Source organism: Chiloscyllium plagiosum, unplaced genomic scaffold (genome assembly GCF_037043375.1).
Source record: "Chiloscyllium plagiosum isolate Xiang-an unplaced genomic scaffold, Cpla_swu_hap1 HiC_scaffold_24, whole genome shotgun sequence".
NCBI lineage: Eukaryota > Metazoa > Chordata > Chondrichthyes > Orectolobiformes > Hemiscylliidae > Chiloscyllium > Chiloscyllium plagiosum.
In genome coordinates, this window is record NW_028270162.1 from 31,733,769 (window position 1) to 31,752,722 (window position 18,954).

The 18,954-nt window shown below is 42.0% G+C and overlaps 1 protein-coding gene across 2 annotated transcripts in view; it reads left to right on the plus strand.

Annotated features, from left to right (window-relative positions):
* Nucleotides 1-18,954, plus strand: part of mlxip (MLX interacting protein) — a 118,831-nt gene that overhangs the window by 50,537 nt on the left and 49,340 nt on the right. For both annotated transcript variants that reach the window (XM_088000054.1, XM_043715758.2), the window contains exon 9: nt 8,906-9,563. In XM_088000054.1, the coding sequence (XP_087856180.1) occupies nt 8,906-9,563 (658 nt within the window). The remainder of the gene's footprint in view (nt 1-8,905; nt 9,564-18,954) is intronic.

An 18,954-nucleotide genomic window follows, 5' to 3' on the forward strand; every position in this document is an offset into this window, starting at 1 on the left:
ATCAACCACATAAGGTTTGTGTGTCAAGTTGAAATTAATAGTTCTATGATCTGGCATTTATATGTTGCTTCTGTCTTAAAGGAAACAGTCTCTTTATGATTGATGTTTGTTTTAACCAAGTTTGGAACCGTTTCTGGCTTTCACTGATCAGCCCAGTTTTATTTAGTGCTGCACATTTGGAAAGTTGATTGTTACTCATGGATAGAGTTGATGGTGGTAGAGAAGAGAATTCCAGTCGACCAATTAATTCAAATTGAAATGAATAACAAAGTTTTGCTTCAGTGCATTTTGTATTGGTTTAGTTTGTGAAGTGTGGTCTGTACAAAGGGAAAAGTAAATTCCTGTTATGGCCCAATGAGATTTTTTGAAGAGGAAGATGCATTTGGTAGTGGTTATGACATTATTATTGTAAAGAATAGCAATCTAATGGATGTGTATTTGTTAGGAGTAAGAAGTTGGTTTGAAGCCTTAACATTTTTAACAAGTTGGGCTTTACATGTTACTCTGTGTCTAAGTTTTTTTAAAATTCTATTTCTATTTCTTAACTGTCCTCCTTAATTTATTTAAAAATAACTTTTTGTCACAAAGATATGTACCTGGTTAAGTTTCCTAAGTGGAAATGACATACAGTTAGGATTTATTGATAGACAAATCCTGTCTATTTTTCATTGTTATTTTAAATTGGAAATAGTTTCCTTCAGCTGCTCCTGGAACCTTTCAAACTGCATTTGGAATTGTTAAGATTGACATTTATATGCAGGCGAATTGCTAAAGTCCATTCTGTGTAACGCAAACTGAATGAAGATAGTGAAGCAAGGAACAGGGAGAGAGGAGTTGAACATGTGGCTACAGGGATGGTGCAGGAGGGAGGGTTTTGGATTCTTGGATAATTGGGGCTTTTTCTGGGGTAGGTGGGACCTCTACAAGCAGGATGGTCTTCATCTGAACCAGAGGGGTACCAATATCCTGGGGGGGAAATTCGCTAAGGCTATTGGGGTGGGTTTAAACTAATCCAGCAGGGGGATGGGAACCAAAATTGTAGTTCAAGTTTCGAAAAGGTTGAGAGTAGGGAGGTCCAAAATCAAGTTTCAGGGACGCAAGATGGCACCAGCAAGCAAGAAGTTGGTTTGGAGTGTGTCTACTTCAACGCCAGGAGCATCTGGAATAAAGTGGGTGAACTTGCAGAATGGGTTGGTACCTGGGACTTCGATGTTGTGGCCATTTCGGAGACATGGTTAGAGCAGCGACAGGAATGGTTGTTGCAGGTTCCAGGATTTAGATGTTTCAGTAAGAACAGAGAAGATGGTAAAAGAGGGGGAGGTGTGGCATTCTGCAACTGTGACAGTATTACAGTTGCAGAAAGGATGTTTGGGGACTCATCAACTGAGGTAGTATGGGCTGAAGTTAGAAAAGGAGAGGTCACCCTGTTGGGAGTTTTGTATAGGTCTCCGAATAGTTCCAGAGATTTAGAGGAAAGGATAACCAAGATGATTCTCGATAGGAGTGAGAGAAACAGGGTAGTTGTCATGGGGGACTTCAACTTTCCAAATATTGACTGGGAACACTATAGTATGAGTACTATAGATGGGTCAGTTTTTGTCCAGTGTGTGCAGGAGGGCTTCCTGACACAGTATGTAGACAGGTCAACAAGGGGCGAAGCCACATTAGATTTGGTACTGGGTAATGAGTCCGGCCAGGTGTTAGATTTGGAAGTAGGTGAGCATTTTGGTGATAGCGATCACAATTCTGTTATGTTTACTTTAGTGATAGAAAGGGATAGGTGTATACCACTAGGCAGGAGTTAAAGTGGGGGGGGAAAGGCAATTACGATGCGATTAGGCAAGATTTAGGAAGCATAGCATGGAGAAGGAAACTGGAGGGGATAGGCACATTAGAAATGTGGAGCTTATTCAAGGAAAAGCTACTGTGTGTCCTAGATAGGTATGTACCTGTCAGACAGGGAGGAAGCTGTAGAGCACGGGAGCCATGGTTTACGAAGGAAGTGGAATCTTTGGTCAAGAGGAAGAAGGCGGCTTATGTTAGGATGAGATGTGAAGGCTCAGTTAGGGCGCTTGAGGGTTACAAGGTAGCTAGGAAAGACCTAAAGAGAGAGCTCAGAAGAGCCAGGAGGAGACATGAGAAGTTGTTGGCGGATAGGATCAGGGTAAACTCTAATGCTTTCTATAGGTATTTAAGGAATAAAAGAATGACAAGAATAAGATTAGGGCATTCAAGGATAGTAGTGGGAAGTTGCGTGTGGAGTCAGAGGAGATGGGGGAAGCACTAAATGAATATATCTTTCAACAGTATTCACTGTAGAAAATGACAATGTTGTCGAGGAGATTACTGAGATACAGGCTACTAGACTAGGTGTGATTGAGGTTCACAAGTAGGAGGTATTGGAAATCCTGCAGAGTGTGAAAATAGCTAAGTCCCCTGGGCCGGATGGGATTTATCCTAGGATCCTCTGGGAAGCCAGGGAAGAGATTGCCGAGCCTTTGGCATTGATCTTTAAATCGTCATTCTCTACAGGAATAGTGCCAGAAGACTGGAAGATAGCAAATATGGTTCCCCTGTTCAAGAAGGGGAGGTAAAGACAATCCTGGTAATTATAGACCAGTGAGCCTTACTTCAGTTGTTGGTAAAGTGTTGGAAAAGGTTGTAAGAGATAGGATTTATAATCATCTCGAAAAGAATAATTTGATTAGGGATAGTCAGCACGGTTTTGTGAAGGGTAGGTCGTGCCTCACAAACCTTATTGCATTCTTTGAGAAGGTGACCAAACAGGTAGATGAGAGTAAATCGGTTGATGTGGTGTATATGGATTTCAGCAAGGCGTTCGATAAGGTTCCCCACAGTCGGCTATTGTACAAAATGCGGAGGAATGGGATTGTGGGAGATATAGCAGTTTGGATCAGTAATTGGCTTGCTGAAAGAAGACAGAGGGTGGTGGTTGATGGGAAATGTTCATCCTGGAGTCCAGTTACCAGTGGTGTACCGCAAGGGTCGGTGTTGAGTCCACTGCTGTTTGTCATTTTTATAAACGACCTGGATGAGGGCTTGGAAGGGTGGGTTAGTAAATTTGCAGACGACGCTAAGGTCAGTGGAGTTGTGGATAGTGACGAAGGATGTTGTAGGTTATAGAGAGACATAGATAAGCTGCAGAGCTGGGCTGAGAGGTAGCAAATTGAGTTTAATGCGGACAAGTGTGAGGTGATTCAATTTGGTTGGAGTAACCTGAATGCAAAGTACTGGGCTAATGGTAAGATTCTTGGTAGTGTAGATGAGCAGAGAGATTTCGGTGTCCAGGTACACAGATCCTTGAAAGTTGCCACCCAGGTTGATAGGGTTGTTAAGAAGGCATACAGTGTTTTAGCTTTTATTAATCGAGGGATTGAGTTCCAGAACCATGAGGTTATGCTACAGCTGTACAAAACTCGAGTGCGGCCGCACTTGGAGTATTGTGTACAGTTCTGGTCACTGCATTATAAGAAGGATGTGGAAGCTTTGGAAAGGGTGCAGAGGAGATTTGCGAGGATGTTGCCTGGTATGGAGGGAAGGTCTTACGAGGAAAGGCTGAGGGACTTGAGGCTGTTTTCATTAGCGAGAAGAAGGTTGAGAGGTGATTTAATAGAGACATATAAGATAATCAGAGGGTTAGATAGGGTGGACAGAGAGCCTTTTTCCAAGAATAGTGACGGCGAACACAAAGGGCATAGCTTTAAATTGAGGGGTGATAGATATAGGACAGATGTCAGAGGTAGTTTCTTTACTCAGTAGTAAGGGTTTGGAATGCTTTGCCTGCAACGGTAGTAGATTCGCCAACTTTAAGTACATTTAAGTCATCATTGGACAAGCATATGGATGTACATGGAATAGTGTAGGTTAGATGGGCTTCAGATTGGTATGACAGGTCGGCGCAACATCGAGGGCCAAAGGGCCTGGACTGCGCTATAATGTTCTATAGATGAAGGACAAGTATTATTTAAGCAAGCAGTTTTCATCCAGGAAACCTAGTTGACAAGACTTTGTATCTTAAAAGGATGTAGGTCCCTTCAGGATGAGGAAGGGGAATTAATATTGGGTAATGCTGAAATGGCCGAGGCCTTGAATAACTATTTGTGTCTGGCTTCAAAGTGAAAGATGTGTCTAACAGGCGAAAAAAATAATGTTAAGGATATGATGGGAGGGAAGAACCTCAATTCCGATGTTATCAGTAAAGGGGTAGTGTTGAGCAAACTTGAGGGTCTAAAGGTAAATAAGTCTCCTGGTCCTGATGGAATGCACTTCAGGGTTTTCGTAGATGAGTTAGTGTTAATTTACCAAAGTTAACTAGACTCCGGGCAGGTCCTTGTAGACTGGAAGACTACAAATGTCACGCCGCTGTTTAAAGAAGGGTGTAGGCAAAAGGCAGGTAACTATAGGCCAGTTAGCTTTAACCTGCAGTCAGTAAAATGCTGGAGGTTATCACTAAAGATGAAATAGTAAGATGTCTGGATGGAAAGGGTTCCATCAGGCAGACACAGCATGGATTCAGAAAGGGGAGGTAATGTTTGACAAACTTACTGGAGTTCTTTGAGGATGTAACAAGCGTGTTGGATGGAGGGGAACAGGTGGATGTTGTAAACGTGGATTTCCAGAAGGTGTTTGATAAGGTCTGGCATAAAAGACTCTTCCGTAAGACAAGAGCGCATGGAGTTGAGGGAATGCACTAGCATGGGTAGAGGATTGGTTAACCAATAGAAAGCAGAGAGTTGGGATAAATGCGTGTTCTTGTTGGAGATCAATGGTGAGCAGGGTGTCGCAGGAGTTGCTGTTGGACCCGCAACTGTTCATCATATATGTGAATGATCTGGAAGAGGAGACCGAGTGTAACGTATCTGAGTTTGCTGATGACACCTGAATTGAGTGGAAAGGCAAACTGTGCAAAGGATGTGGGTCTGCAGAGAGATTTAGATAGGTTAACTGAGTGGGCAAGGGTCTGGCAGATGGAGTTCCATGTTGGTAAATGTGAGGTTATCCATTTTGGCAGTAAAAATAGTAGGTCAGAGTATTAGACAATAGGTGCAGGAGTAGGCCATTCTGCCCTTCGAGCCTGCACTACCATTCATTATGATCATGGCTGATCATCCTCAATCAGTATCCTGTTCCTGCCTTATTTCCATAACCCCTGATTCCACTATCCTTGAGAGCTCTATCCAACTCTTTCTTAAACGAATCCAGAGACTGGGTCTCCACTGCCTTCTGGGGCAGAGTATTCCACACACCCACCACTCTCTGGGTGAAGAAGTTTCTCCTCATCTCTGTCCTAAATGGCCTACCCTTTATTTTTAAGCTGTGTCCTCTGGTTCGGGACTCGCCCATCAGCGGAAACATGTTTCCTGTCTCCGGAGTGTCCAATCCTTTAATAATCTGATACGTATCAATCAGATCCCCTCTCAGTCTTCTAAACTCAAGGGTACACAAGCCCAGACGCTCCGATCTTTCAACTTAAGATAGTCCCGCCATTCCAGGAATTGACCTTGTGAACCTACGCTGTACTCCCTCAATAGCCAGAATGTCTTTCGTCAAATTTGGAGACCAGAACCGCACACAATATTCCAGGTGCAGTCTCACCAGGGCCCTGTACAGCTGCAGAAGAACCTCTTTGCTTCTACACTCAATCCCTCTTGTTATGAAGGCCAGCATGCCATTAGCTTTTTTCACTACCTGCTGTACCTGCATGCTTGCCTTCATTGACTGGTGTACAAGAACACCCAAATCTCTTTGTACTGCCCCTTTACCCAGCTTGACTCCATTTAGGTAGTAATCTGCCTTCCTGTTCTTGCCACCAAAGTGGATAACTATACATTTATCCACATTAAACTGCATCTGCCATGCATCTGTCCACTCACCTAACCTGTCCAGGTCACCCTGTAATCTCCTAACATCCTCCTCACATTTCACCCTGCCACCCAGCTTTGTATCATCAGCAAATTTGCTAATGTTACTATTAATACCATTTTCTATATCATTAATATATATTGTAAAAAGCTGCGGTCCCAGCACTGATCCCTTCGGTATCCCACTGGTCACCGCCTGCCATTCCAAAAGGGAGCTGTTTATCATTACTCTTTGTTTCCCATCAGCCAACCAATTTTCAATCCAAGTCAGTACTTTGCCCCCAATATCATGCGCCCTAATTTTGCTCACTAACCTCCTATGTGGGACTTTATCAAAGGCTTTCTGAAAGTCCAGGTACACTACATCCACTGGATCTCCCTTGTCCATCTTCAGAGTTACATCCTCAAAAAATTCCAGAAGATTAGTCAAGCATGATTTCCCCTTCATAAATCCGTGCTGACTCAGACCTATCCTGTTACTGCTATCCAGATGTGTCGTAATTTCATCCTTTATAATTGACTCCAGCATCTTTCCCACCACTGAGGTCAGACTAACTGGTCTATAATTTCCTGCTTTCTCTCTCGCTCCTTTCTTAAAAAGTGGTACAACATTAGCCACCCTCCAATCTGAAGGAACTGATCCTGAATCTATCGAACTCTGGAAAATAATCACCAACGCATCCACGATTTCTAGAGCCATCTCCTTCAGTACCCTGGGATGTAGACCATCAGGTCCTGGGGACTTCACAGCCTTCAGACCTAACAGTCTCCAACACCAATTCCTGGCAAATATAAATTCCCTTCAGTTCAGGTCCTTCAGCCACTGTCACCTCAGGGAGATTGCTTGTGTCTTCCCCAGTGAACACAGATCTGAAGTACCAATTTAACTCTTCTGCCATTTCATTGTTCCCCGTAATATATTCCCCTGTTTCTGTCTTCAAGGATCCAATTTTAGTCTTAACCATTTTTTTCTCTTTCACATATCTAAAAAAGCTTTTACTATCCTCCTTATTCGGAGGAGCTGAGACGATGGGGAGATCAGCCACGATCTTAATGAATGGCAAAACAGGCTCGACGGGCCAAATGGCCTACTCCTGCTTCTATTACTATGAAACTATGTATCACCCAAACGTTTGGAACTTCTGGACAAGGGCAAAGGAATCCATTATTTAAACTTAATAAAAGTATATTTGATATAAATCCCTTCTGTAGTGTTCATTTTCCTTAATTTTTTAACTTGCCTCTATCATCTGGTCAGCATTTCTTTGTTGGAAAGTTAATTCTTTTCTGGCAAAGAGGAAATATAGGGATGGAGACACAGGCAGTCAGGCAGAGCAACACTGAATTACAGAAAACTAATATGGAATTTTAATCTGGCTCAATGAGATTAGGAGTTAAAATCTATTCCTCAATAAGTTGGGGAACGTGTGGGAATATTCATTATTTTGTATTAGTAGTCAAGTTGAATTAAATAAATTTGAGCTTAGCTATGTATGTTCATTTGCTGTGACATGAAAATACTTAATAATTTGTGTGATTTTAACTCACAAAGTTCCCACTTTCAGAAGTGCAAAAGGTATGTCCATTTATAAAAGATGTAAATATCCAATTCAGATCACCAGTACTACTATTATTTGATAACAGGTTGACCTTTTACATTACCATATGCAGATATCAGTAGGGCTGCACTTAAATAAGAATACTTGGAGGATTAATCAATACTTTGTGCCTCAGACAATACCTAAGGCATGAAACCTATGGCAGCAATACTATTTTTAGAATTGACCAACATTAAACCAATTTGTTTTGCAATGGAGAGATGCTGTCTTGAAGTCCCTGCCTTTTAAAGTTTTGTGCAACCACATATGTATTGTAACTTTGGTCTGCTACATAGTGACTCACCTCCAGGTAATATTGATCTTTGAACAGAAAGTCATAAACAGCAATGATGACCTTTTTAAAAAAAAAATCTGATTTCAGGTGTTGCTATTAGTTAGAGATTTAATTAAGTATCTTGCTTACATTGTTTTAGTACCTGATTTCCTCATTTGGTGACACTTTACAGAGAGAGCTAATATGCACTTGTCGACAGTGCAGTGCCTGGATTCAGCTAGTACTGTAGTGTTTTGTAGTTAATTTTAGCACCACCCAGTGGTGAAATATGTTGTGACAGTTTAAAGCTTCTAATTGCATCTGAGCATGCCCCACCTCTTAGTTTACTGCAGATTCATGTATTTTAGAAAGTAATGAAGGGGTCAGCTGAGGAGCGGGAAGAAAGGATCATCGAAGCATTCGATCAGCAAGGTTTTGAACTCAGCTGTTTTAGTTTTATAATCAAAGTAATTATCTTGTACTTTAAAATAAAATCTAAAATGTTTTTAGAGGTTATATAGGACATTCCAATAATATTCCTGATAGGTTGGTTTGGGATATATGACTACAAGATTCTATTAATTATCACAAAATGGTTGTTGACACTTGTGTAATATGCCAGAAAATACTCAAACATTATTGAGATATTAAAGCAAAAGCAGGGCAGCAGTGCTGTTTATAGACAAAGTATAATCCTGATTTAGGAGTAATAAACTGGTGGATTTTATTTTGACCTTTACAGACTATTTTTAAATTTCTCTGGCAGACTTCCCCAACTTGTCTGTAATACTCCCTCTTTACAGCCCTGTTATCTGATAGCTTGCAAATGGTGTTGTATTAGCAATAGAAAATAAAATCTTATCTAAATATTGTTTTATTTATAAATCAGGTTGCTGTCCCTGCTTAAAATGCAGATATGAATACAAACATATTAAATATTCATTTGCCATTGCTAATAATTTCTTCTATGTTCTCTAATCAGTGAATAAGAACTATGTTCTTTATCAGTTTTACTTTTGCTATTATTTTGGAGTGGCAGAAGATTGTCTGTATTTAATTTATGTAGTGGGAATAATTTAATCCATCTTCAGCTAAGCACTTACACTCAATCAAAGTTTTTGTCATTTACTATATAATTATGTTTTTTCAAGGAAGCTATCTTGCCAGCTAGCAATCTAACTGGCACGATGTCGTCAGTTAACATTGAGGAGGAACTAATTCCATCTCCTGGTCCTCCTTCAGTGATGGATCATGTTAATACCAGCAATGGCAATAGTAGTTCAAATTTCACGGCTTTTCCTCAGAGTCAAGAGTTTCGTCCACAGACAGCACTAAACAACCAGCAGACGTTTTTGCTACTGTTTCCATCTGATGAACTAACACCTCAGACTCCCCAAACCCAGCAACCAGAAACAGTCAAGTCTGAAGTGCCTTCCGACATGTCTCTGAATACCCAGTTGTTTGTAAGACCAGAGGATCAGAAGTTTACTTTGCCTGCTTCACCACCACCACCAGCGATTACTCATACTGCCTCATCTATGTTTACACAAATTCCTGCTGCTACTACATTCACCCAAAATCAGAATCTTCATCTTGCCACAAAACAACAAGGAGTGCCTTGTAATGTTACTATGCAGCCACCAAGTGTTTCTACACCTTTTGCTGTACCAAAAGCTGGCTCTTCTCCAGGGCTTGGAAATAGGCCTCCTAAACAACTCCAGAAATTTGGTCCTACATTGAAGTCAGACCCAGTTCCCATAGCACCTGCTCCTTCACCAAATGCCTTCTTAGCCCAATTTTTGGCATCAGGTAAGAAAACTTTGACCTTTAATTTGACGTCTGTTTATTGCAATTTGTACTTTTAAGTAGGATAATGGACACTCAATTTGTTCATCAAGGTGGTTAATCTCAGGCTGCTTACCTTCTGAAATTAAAAGAATCTGTGCTAGTGATGGAAGTTTTGAAGGAAATGAAGAAATTACAAGGACACTGTCCACAATCTTTCAGTCTTCACTTGCCTTGAGGGAGGCTAAAATGCTGGAAAATTGCGAACATTATTGCTTTGTTCAAGAAACATAAGTATAAGCCCAGCAGTCACAGAGTAGTCAGTTTACCTTTCATGTGTGGGGAAGCTTCTAGAAATAATTATTTAGGATGGAATTAATAGTTACGTTGAAAAAACGTGGTTGATTAGGAAGAGTCAGCATGGATTTCTAAAGGGGCAATCATGTTTAAATAATGCTAGAGGTTTTTGAAGAGCTAACAAAAAGGCATAAGAAAGGTAATGCTGTTGATATGGTGTACATGAACTTTCAGAAGCCATTTGATACAGTCCCACACAGCAGATTTGTCAGGCAAGTTGAATTAAGTAGGGTGGAGACAGGTTTAATTGAGGCATTCAAGTGGGCATACATTGCTTTCAGCCAAATAATCAATGTCCAAAGGAATGGGGAGAAAGTAGGAGTTTGGCACGAGGTAATGAAGCTTGTTTAACAAGCCAGTGCAAGAATGGTAGGCTGAATAGTCTCCTGTGTCGTAACACTTCTCTGATTCTGTGAAATGGATTTTGCCAATTGCAAACTAATTTCCCAAAATTATTTTTGTTTTGCTGGTTACAATATTTCTTTTGAATTCATTACTAAGTGATGCATAGTCTGGGCTTGAGCATTCTGTTGTATAACTGAATGCTATCTTTGGGTGTACAGACAAAATGATGTATTAAGTAGAAATGATATCAGCCCAGAAGGCAATTCTGCCCAAAGTGCCTCTATCGGTTTTTTTGTAAGAGCTAGTAATTACTCCTACTCCCTTGCCCCTCTGCCATAGTTCTACAAATTTTCCTTTTTAAATTAATATGTAATTCCCTTTTGGTAAGTTGGTATTGTAGTCTTATTTCATGAGTGGTGCACTGCAGGGATCAGCGCTAGGTCTCCATTTTTTACAGTAGATATAAATAACTTAGATTAAGGGAGGAAGAAATGGTTGCTAAATTTGCTGATAACACAAAGATGGGTGGGAAACTGGAGTCATAGAGTTATAGAGATGTACAGCACGGAAACAGACCCTTTGGTCCAACCCGTCTGTGCCGACCAGATATCCCAACCCGATCTAGTCCCACCTGCCAGCACCCGGCCCATATCCCTCCAAACCCTTCCTATTCATATACCCATTCAGATGCCTTTTAAATGTTGCAATTGAACTAGCCTCCACCACTTCCTCTGGCAGCTCATTCCATGCATGCACCAACCTCTGCATGAAAAAAGTTGCCCCTAGGTCTCTCTTATATCTTTCCCCCCTCACCCTAAATCTGTGCCCTCTAGTTCTGGACTCCCCCACCTCAGGGAAAAGACAGATTGTTTTAGTGAGTGGGCAAAGCTTTAACAAATGGGATACATTGTGGGAAAATGTGAAATTGTCCATTTTGGCACAAAAAATATAAAAGAAGAATATTACTCAAAGGAATATATCGCAAAAGGCTAATATGCAGATATACCAAGTATTTAAGAAAGGTGATTGATAGAACGTTATCATTTATTGCAAGCAGAATCAAATGTAAAACTATTTTAGGCAGAGGTTGAATAGGCTGGGGCTATTTTCCCTGGAGCGTCGGAGGCTGAGGGATGACCTTATAGAGGTTTATAAATCATGAGGGGCATGGATGGGATTAATAAGCAAAGTCTTTTTCCTGAGGTAGGGGAGTCCAGAACTAGAGGGCATAGGTTTAGGGTGAGAGGGGAAAGATATAAGAGACCTAAGGGGCAACTTTTTCATGCAGAGGGTTGGTACGGTTACGGAATGAGCTGCCAGAAGAAGTGGTGGAGGCTGATACAATTGCAACATTTAGAAGGCATCTGGATGGGTATATGAATAGAAAGGGTTTGGAGGGATATGGGCCAGGTGCTGGCAGGTGGGACTAGATTGGGTTGGGATATCTGATCGGCATGAACAGGTTGGACCGAAGGCTCTGTTACTATGCTGTGCATCTCTCTGACTCTATGACTGTCATTTTCCAGTTACATAGGGCACCACTGAGACTATTTCTGGATTACAATGTAGAATATTAATCACCTTATTTAAGGAAGGATGGTAAATGTGCTGGAAACTGTTCAGAGAAGGTTTACCAGACTAATGCCTGACATAAGTATGTTGTCTTATGTGGAAAGGTTGAACCGGCTAGGCTTATGTCCATTGGAGTGCAGAAGAATAAGAAGTGAGTTGATTGAAACATACAACATCCTGTAGGGTCGTCACAGAATAGATGTGACAAAAAGGCGTGATAGGCAGATACCCAAAGATTGTCACTTTAGGGTGCCATGCCATACCACCACCCCCTATGCTAGGGAGCCAAACATTGCCATTGTCAGGCTGAGGAGGCAGTGTAGGAGATCCCAGCAGGTGGGGGTCCTTTACTTGCTGAGCCACCGAAGTAAGCTTGCTAAAGTGATATGAGGCAAAGTGGTCAGCTGGCTCTGTCAATCTCACCTATCGAGACCCTGTCAAGATATAGTGGTAGGTAAAGTAAAAATAAAAAGTAAAGTCACATGAGTGCATGGCAGTCAACCTTCTGTGTTACATGACACTTGGAGCGTATTTAGCACTTCCTATGACAGACCTGTGGTCCATCTCAATCTGTTGACACTTCTGCTTGTTTTCCTTGTAGACTACTCTGAGGGGTGCTGATAGCCATGCATGCTCACGTTTACACCACGTGGAGCAGTGCAAATTGCTCTGAGGCTGTCATTCTCTCCTGCCCTGTGAAAGGAACCTATCTTTGGAAAGCAGGAGCTTAAACTGGATATTTGGGTTTCTGGAGTCAACTGGCATAGTTTAACCCCTCCTCATATCTGTAACAGATGATTGACCCTTGCTAACTTAGGTTTGAGCCATTAAGTGCAGTCCCCTTATAATCCTGCATAATTCCAATACTGATATTCTAGCCAAGAAAATGACAGAAGTTTATTGGTGAGGGTGACAAGGGATCACATTCAATGGTTAATTAACAACAAGCAAAGTATCTTGAGGTTTTAAAGATCAAGTAAACCTTCCTTTGAAAAGAGGAAGCTTCTCCACTATAATTGACTCCTAGTCTTGGATATCCACATGTGTTAATGTAAATTTTTTCACTCTCCAATCTAACTGCGACCAGGCTTTCTTGGGCTGTCTGCCTCGTCTTTGTATAGCCCAGGCTTCCTTAACATCCTAATCATCCGCATTGGCCCTCTGATGAAACTCAGTAGGTCTGGCAGCATCTGTGGAGAAAGCAAAGTCAATGTTTGAGTCCAGTGACTCTAATCTGTCCTGCTGAATTTCCCTAGCAATGTCTGTTTAGATTTTTGATTAATCAGGGAGTTGAGAGTTATTGGGGTGCGTGGGCAGACAGGAAAGTGGAGTTGAAACTATACTAGATCATCAGATGTTCTTTTGAAGTCACTAGGAATTAAAGTAGGATGATTGGTAAATTTTAGTTAAGTCAAAAAGTTAGATATTTGAAATCTAAATCACAGTAGACTTTACCAAATCCAATACTAGGAAAGGGAACAGCTTAACAAGGTACCTGATCTCTGCCATCTCTGGCAAAAAGTAAAGCTTCTATCTCAAGCACCATTTGTTAACCTTTCAGTTGACCAATGCTGCAGGCTCAACGTTTGAGCATTCTGCATTGTGTGTCTCACAACCTATAATTAAGGCTTCTTAAAAAGCTTTCAGCTAATTTGAAACTGTTAAACTTTCTCCACTTACCTGGGTTCTGATAAGTGAAGCCTTCTCTGGATTTAACATGACAATGCTGAAGTACTTCAGGAAGCCAATTATTAACTCAATACTGCTTGTTCTCAGTAGTCACTTCTGGTGACAGTTTTGTGCTCTATTGCTGTCACAGAATGAAATAGCCCAGAAGGAAGCCTTTTACCCTATCGTGCTTGTGCTAGCTCTTTGAGGAGGTTGAACTTGTCCCAACTTGCTCTTTACATGCTCTTTCCAAGTAATTTGTGTCCAGTAGTTTTTCTGATTTACTTTTGAAATGTGGTACTGCTGCTTCCATCACCCTTGCAAGCAGTGCATTCTGTTGAACAATTTCCTGAGCTGACTTTTTAAAAATTTCACATTGTCTCTGGTAAATTTGCCGATTCGCTATCTGCGTCTTTTGATTACTGACTTTTCTGCCATTGGCAGTTCTTCTTTACTTCGTCACAACCTTTGATGATTTTGAGCACTCATCAAATCAATCTTTTCTGCTGAATGGAGAGCAGCCCATTTTTTTTCTCTCTTTTGATATCAAAAATATACCTGATTCATAAAAATATCTTTATATACATAGTTAAAAATCACACAATACCAGGTTATAGTCCAATAGGTTTAATTGGAAGCACACTAGCTTTCGGAGCGACGCTCCTTCATCAGGTGATTGTCACTCCGAAGGAGCAGTGCTCCAAAAGCTAGTGTGCTTCCAATTAAACCTGTTGGACTATAACCTGGTGTTGTGTGATTTTTAACTTTGTACACCCCAGTCCAACACCGGCATCTCCGAATCATTTATATACATAGTCATTAAAGCAGTTCAGTTCTGTACTGTAGCCTATGAAGAAACAAAACAAACATTGGAGTTTGACTGTATCCAGCAAACAAACCAAAGGCATTTATTTCTTATATAAGACTATATTTATATACATTTGAAGCATTGGAAGGTTCTGATAATTGAATGGACCCCCATTTAACTTCAGCACAAAAACCTGAGATGGTGGTCTTCCCCACTGTGTCTTGATGGCAGCTGCCCCAAACTTTATTGCATCCCTCAGCATGTAGTTCTGGACCTTGGAATGTGCCAGTCTGAGACACTCAGTCAATGCCAACTCCTTGCTCTGGAAGATTAGCAACTTTTGGGCAGACCAAAGAGCGTCCTTCACCGAGTTGATGATCCTCCAGGCATAGTCGATGTTTATCTTGGTGCGTCTTGGGGAACAGACCGTAGAGCACAGAGACCTGTGTCATGGAGCTGCTCGGGGCAAACCTTGACAAAAACCACTGCATCTTTCTCCAGACTTCCTTTGCCAAGATACATTCTACACCCCCGCAGCCACTTTGAGGGCAGTGTGCAGCGGCACATGGAGTTCAGGCATACATGAACGATTTCTCAAGAAGTGCCCTTCTCACCACCTGCTAGGTGATGTCTTGGTGCTTGTTGGAAAGTTCTGCTGATGAGGCATTCTGGCAAATGACTTTGGTAGTCTGCTCGGGGAACAACCTGACAGGATCCACCCCCTCTTTTTCCAGCATCCCCTCGAGGATGCTACATGCTGACCACTTCCTGAGGCACTTGTGGTCAAAGGTGTTTGCAAATTTCTTCACGAAGGGCAGGTGATACACAATGGAATACTTTTTTTTTAGATTAGAAACAGGTCTGTGGAAACAGGCCTTTCGGCCCAACAAGTCCACACTGACCCGCCGAAGCGCAACCCATCCATGCCCCTACATTTACCCCTTACCTAACACTACGGACAATTTAGCATGGCCAATTCACCTGACCTGCACATTTTTGGACTGTGGAAGGAAACCGGAGGAAACCCATGCAGACACGGGGAGAATGTGCCAACTCCACACAGTCAGTCGCCTGAGGCGGGAATTGAACCCGGGTCTCTGGCGCTGTGAGGCAGCAGTGCTAACCACTGTGCCGCCCACTTGGAGCATTCTGCTACAATGAGGCCAGTCCTGTCCTTCGCAACACTCAGTGACACTTGGTGTTTGCGTACTGAGGTCTAAGCACAGCTTGATGTAGCCACGCGCAAAGGTATGTTATCTAGAGCTTTGTACATGGTGTCCCTGCGGATAAGGTCTCAGACCTCCAGATGAAGTGGAAGGTGGCTCAGGTGACTGCAATAGCACAGGTTCTGAGAGGCAGACCTGTGCTATGTAAAACAACAGTGAGTGCCTTACACCCTGATGACAAGGTTTTTACCCACAATAAAGAGGGAGTGGTGCTCCCAAAAATCCAGTTTCAGCCTAACCTCAGCGATACGCTCCTCCTGAAGGTTTGCACGCATCCCGGCACCTCGGAACCATATTTCCAGCACCTTCAGGTAATCTGCCCCAACAGTGAAGGGGGTAAAGGTTGGCCAAGTTCCTAAAGAAGCAGCTCAGCTTCTGTACTCCCATGACATAACTGAAGTCCCTTGTACCGTTCTGCTAAATCTATTCTGTGTCCTCTCCAATACCTTGGCATCCTTTCACGAGATTGGTTTCTAGGATCTATTTTTCTGCAGTGGAGGTCTAACCGGTGTTAAATTCCATTGTATGAATTGCTGGTTGAATTTGTGCAATAATTAGAGTCTTCTGTTTCAATTACAGACTTCTCAATTATGGATTTCTTATTTATTAGCCATTTATTTCAATTTATATCTATTGCACAATGGGTTCTAATTGGAAGCTGTTTTAAAAAAAAAGTGGGGGAACTGCAGTATAGCTATCATCATGAATCACCAAAAGTTTAGACCTAGCAGCACGAGGGGAGGAGTTTGAGTAGTCACAAGATTTGTTTCTGCTTAGCAAACAGCTCAAGTGTAGTCATGACGGAGTGCTGAAAACAGATCCCAGTTGCTGGTTTGCACATAGTTTGGAAAGGCCAAAAAAGTGAGGGATAAAGCAGATAAGTATTTATCTTTGCATAAACTGCCGCAATAAAATTCTGACTCAAGCCATGTGATAGATGGTAGATATAATAGTTTGGAAATATGTCAAAAGCAAGTTGACGCATGAGTGTGAAGATTTTAAGTAATAGGAGCAGGAGTAGGCCATGTGGCCCATTGAGCCAACTCCACTATTCAGTAGAATCAGGGTTGAGCTGATTTATGGCTGTAACTTCATTTTCTTGCTGCACACCCTATCCTTGCCCATGACGCTCGACTCCCTTGAACAAACATATTTCCAGTACAGTTTTGAATATGCGTCCCAGTCTCCACTTTTATCTGGGAAGAAAATTTTAAAATCTAATAACCCTTTGAGAGAGAATCCTTTCTTGTCTTTTCATAAATGGGGATCATAGAATCCCTACAGTGTGAAAACAGGCCATTTGACCCAGTAGGTCCACACCGATCCTCTGAAGAGTATCCCACACAGACCCATTACATGTCATTTCCCATGACTAATACACCTAACTTACACATCCCTGAACACTATGGACAATTTAGCATGTCCAATTCACCTAAGCTGCACACCTTTGGACTGTGGGAAGAAACTGGAGCATCCGGAGGAAACCCACACAGACTCTGGGAGAGTGTACAAACACCACACAATCGCCCAAGGCTGGAATTGGACCCTGATCCCTGGTGCTGTGAGGCAGCAGTGCTAACCACTGAGCTGCTGTGCCACCCCATGCTGTTTATTTCTGAAGCACAAATTGACTGTAGTATCCAGAGCCTCCAACCATTTCTAGATATCACATGGAGTGAATCACATTGGCTGAAGACTGACAAGAGTGATGCTGGGGACATCTGGGAGAGGCTGAGATGGATCATCGACTGAGCACTTCTGGCTGAAGATTGTTACAGCTGCTTTGGCTTTATCTTTCGTGCATGTTGAACTTCCCCATTATTGAGGAAGGAGTTATTTGTGGAGCTTCCTTTTCCTGTAAGTTGTTGAATTGTCCACTACCATTCATGACTGGATGTGGCAGAACTACTGAGCTTAGGCCTGCTCTGTGCTTGTGGAATTGCTCAGTTCTGCCTATCAGATGCTCCTTCTGCAAATTGGCATGCAAGTAGTCCTGCTTGGTAGCTGCACCAGTTTGACACCTCCATTTCTGGTATGCCTGTTGCTGCTGCTGGAGTGCTTTCCTGCACTTTTGTTGAACCAGGATTGACTGTCAGGCTTGATGGTAATGATAGAGTGGGGGATAACTGAGCCATGAGTACAATTCTGCTGCTGCTAATGCCCTCAACATCTTATAGATGCTCAGTTTTGAGCTGCTAGATTGGTTTGAAGTCAATTCCATTTGACATGGTGATAGCACAATGGCTGGTATTCTGAATGTGAAGATGCAACTTTATCTCCATAAGGACTGTGCGATGGTCACTCTTAACTATATTGTCATACACAGCAGACAAATTGGTGAGAATGAAATGAATTATGTTTTTCCCCCACCACATGTTGCAGAACCAGTCTAGCACCTGTACCTGTTAAGACTTGACCAGCTCAGTCAGTAATGGTGCTGCCAAGCCACGCTTCGTGTGGATATTGAAGATCACTACCCAGAGTACACTTTCTGTCCTTGCTCAGTGACTTGCTCGATTCTGATTTTAATGCTGTTCACCTGGTCCTAGACTCCCCATACCATCAATCCTTCCTTTACAAAAGGATCTATTATTTTTACACTGTACTCCCTAGTTCTAGACTTCCACACAGTTTTCTCTCAAGAACTGCCCTGTTCAACTCTTCTAAACTCCAGTGAGTATAGATCCAATCTGCTCAACCTTGTATGACAAGAGAACCGCCTTGACTCCAGGAGTCAGTCAGTTGAACCTTCTCTCAAGTGCTTCTGATGCAATTATATCCCTTGTTATGTAAGGACACTGAACCTAAACACAGCCCTCCAGTTGCAGTCTCATTTCCCCCTGTAGGGCTATAGCAATATTCACCTATTTTCTACTTCACTTCCCTTGCTTTGCAGACTAACATTTCACAAGCTTTCCTAATCACTTGCTGTGCCTGTATGTGATTCTTGTGATTGTAACCATCTTTGTGGTTCTTTTATAAGGGCACCCAAACCTCTATGTACTTTAGCATCTGTAATCTCACTCATGTTAAATAATATTCAGCTTCTCTTCTTTCTGTCAAATTGGACAAGCTCAGATTTTCCCACATTATACACCACCTACCAAATTACTTAGATAAAGTAATTTATAGCCCTTCAGAGTCTATATATCCATTTTGTATCAGTTGTATTTTTTCTTTGCAGAAGTACCAGGCAGCAATTACAAGGGTCTAGTTAGATTCTAGACTTCAGTCCTTGCATTGAATATGCTTCTTAAACAGCCTGCTTCTACATGCGAGCATACAAGTTAGGAACTGAAGTAAGCCATTCGACCCCTTTAGCTTTCTGTGCCATTCAATAAGATCATGGCTGAACTGCGTACATATGGATTGCATGTTTCCACCCTGGTCACCTTGGATTCCCTTGCCTAACAAGAACCTGTTTGTCTCGACCTAAAAA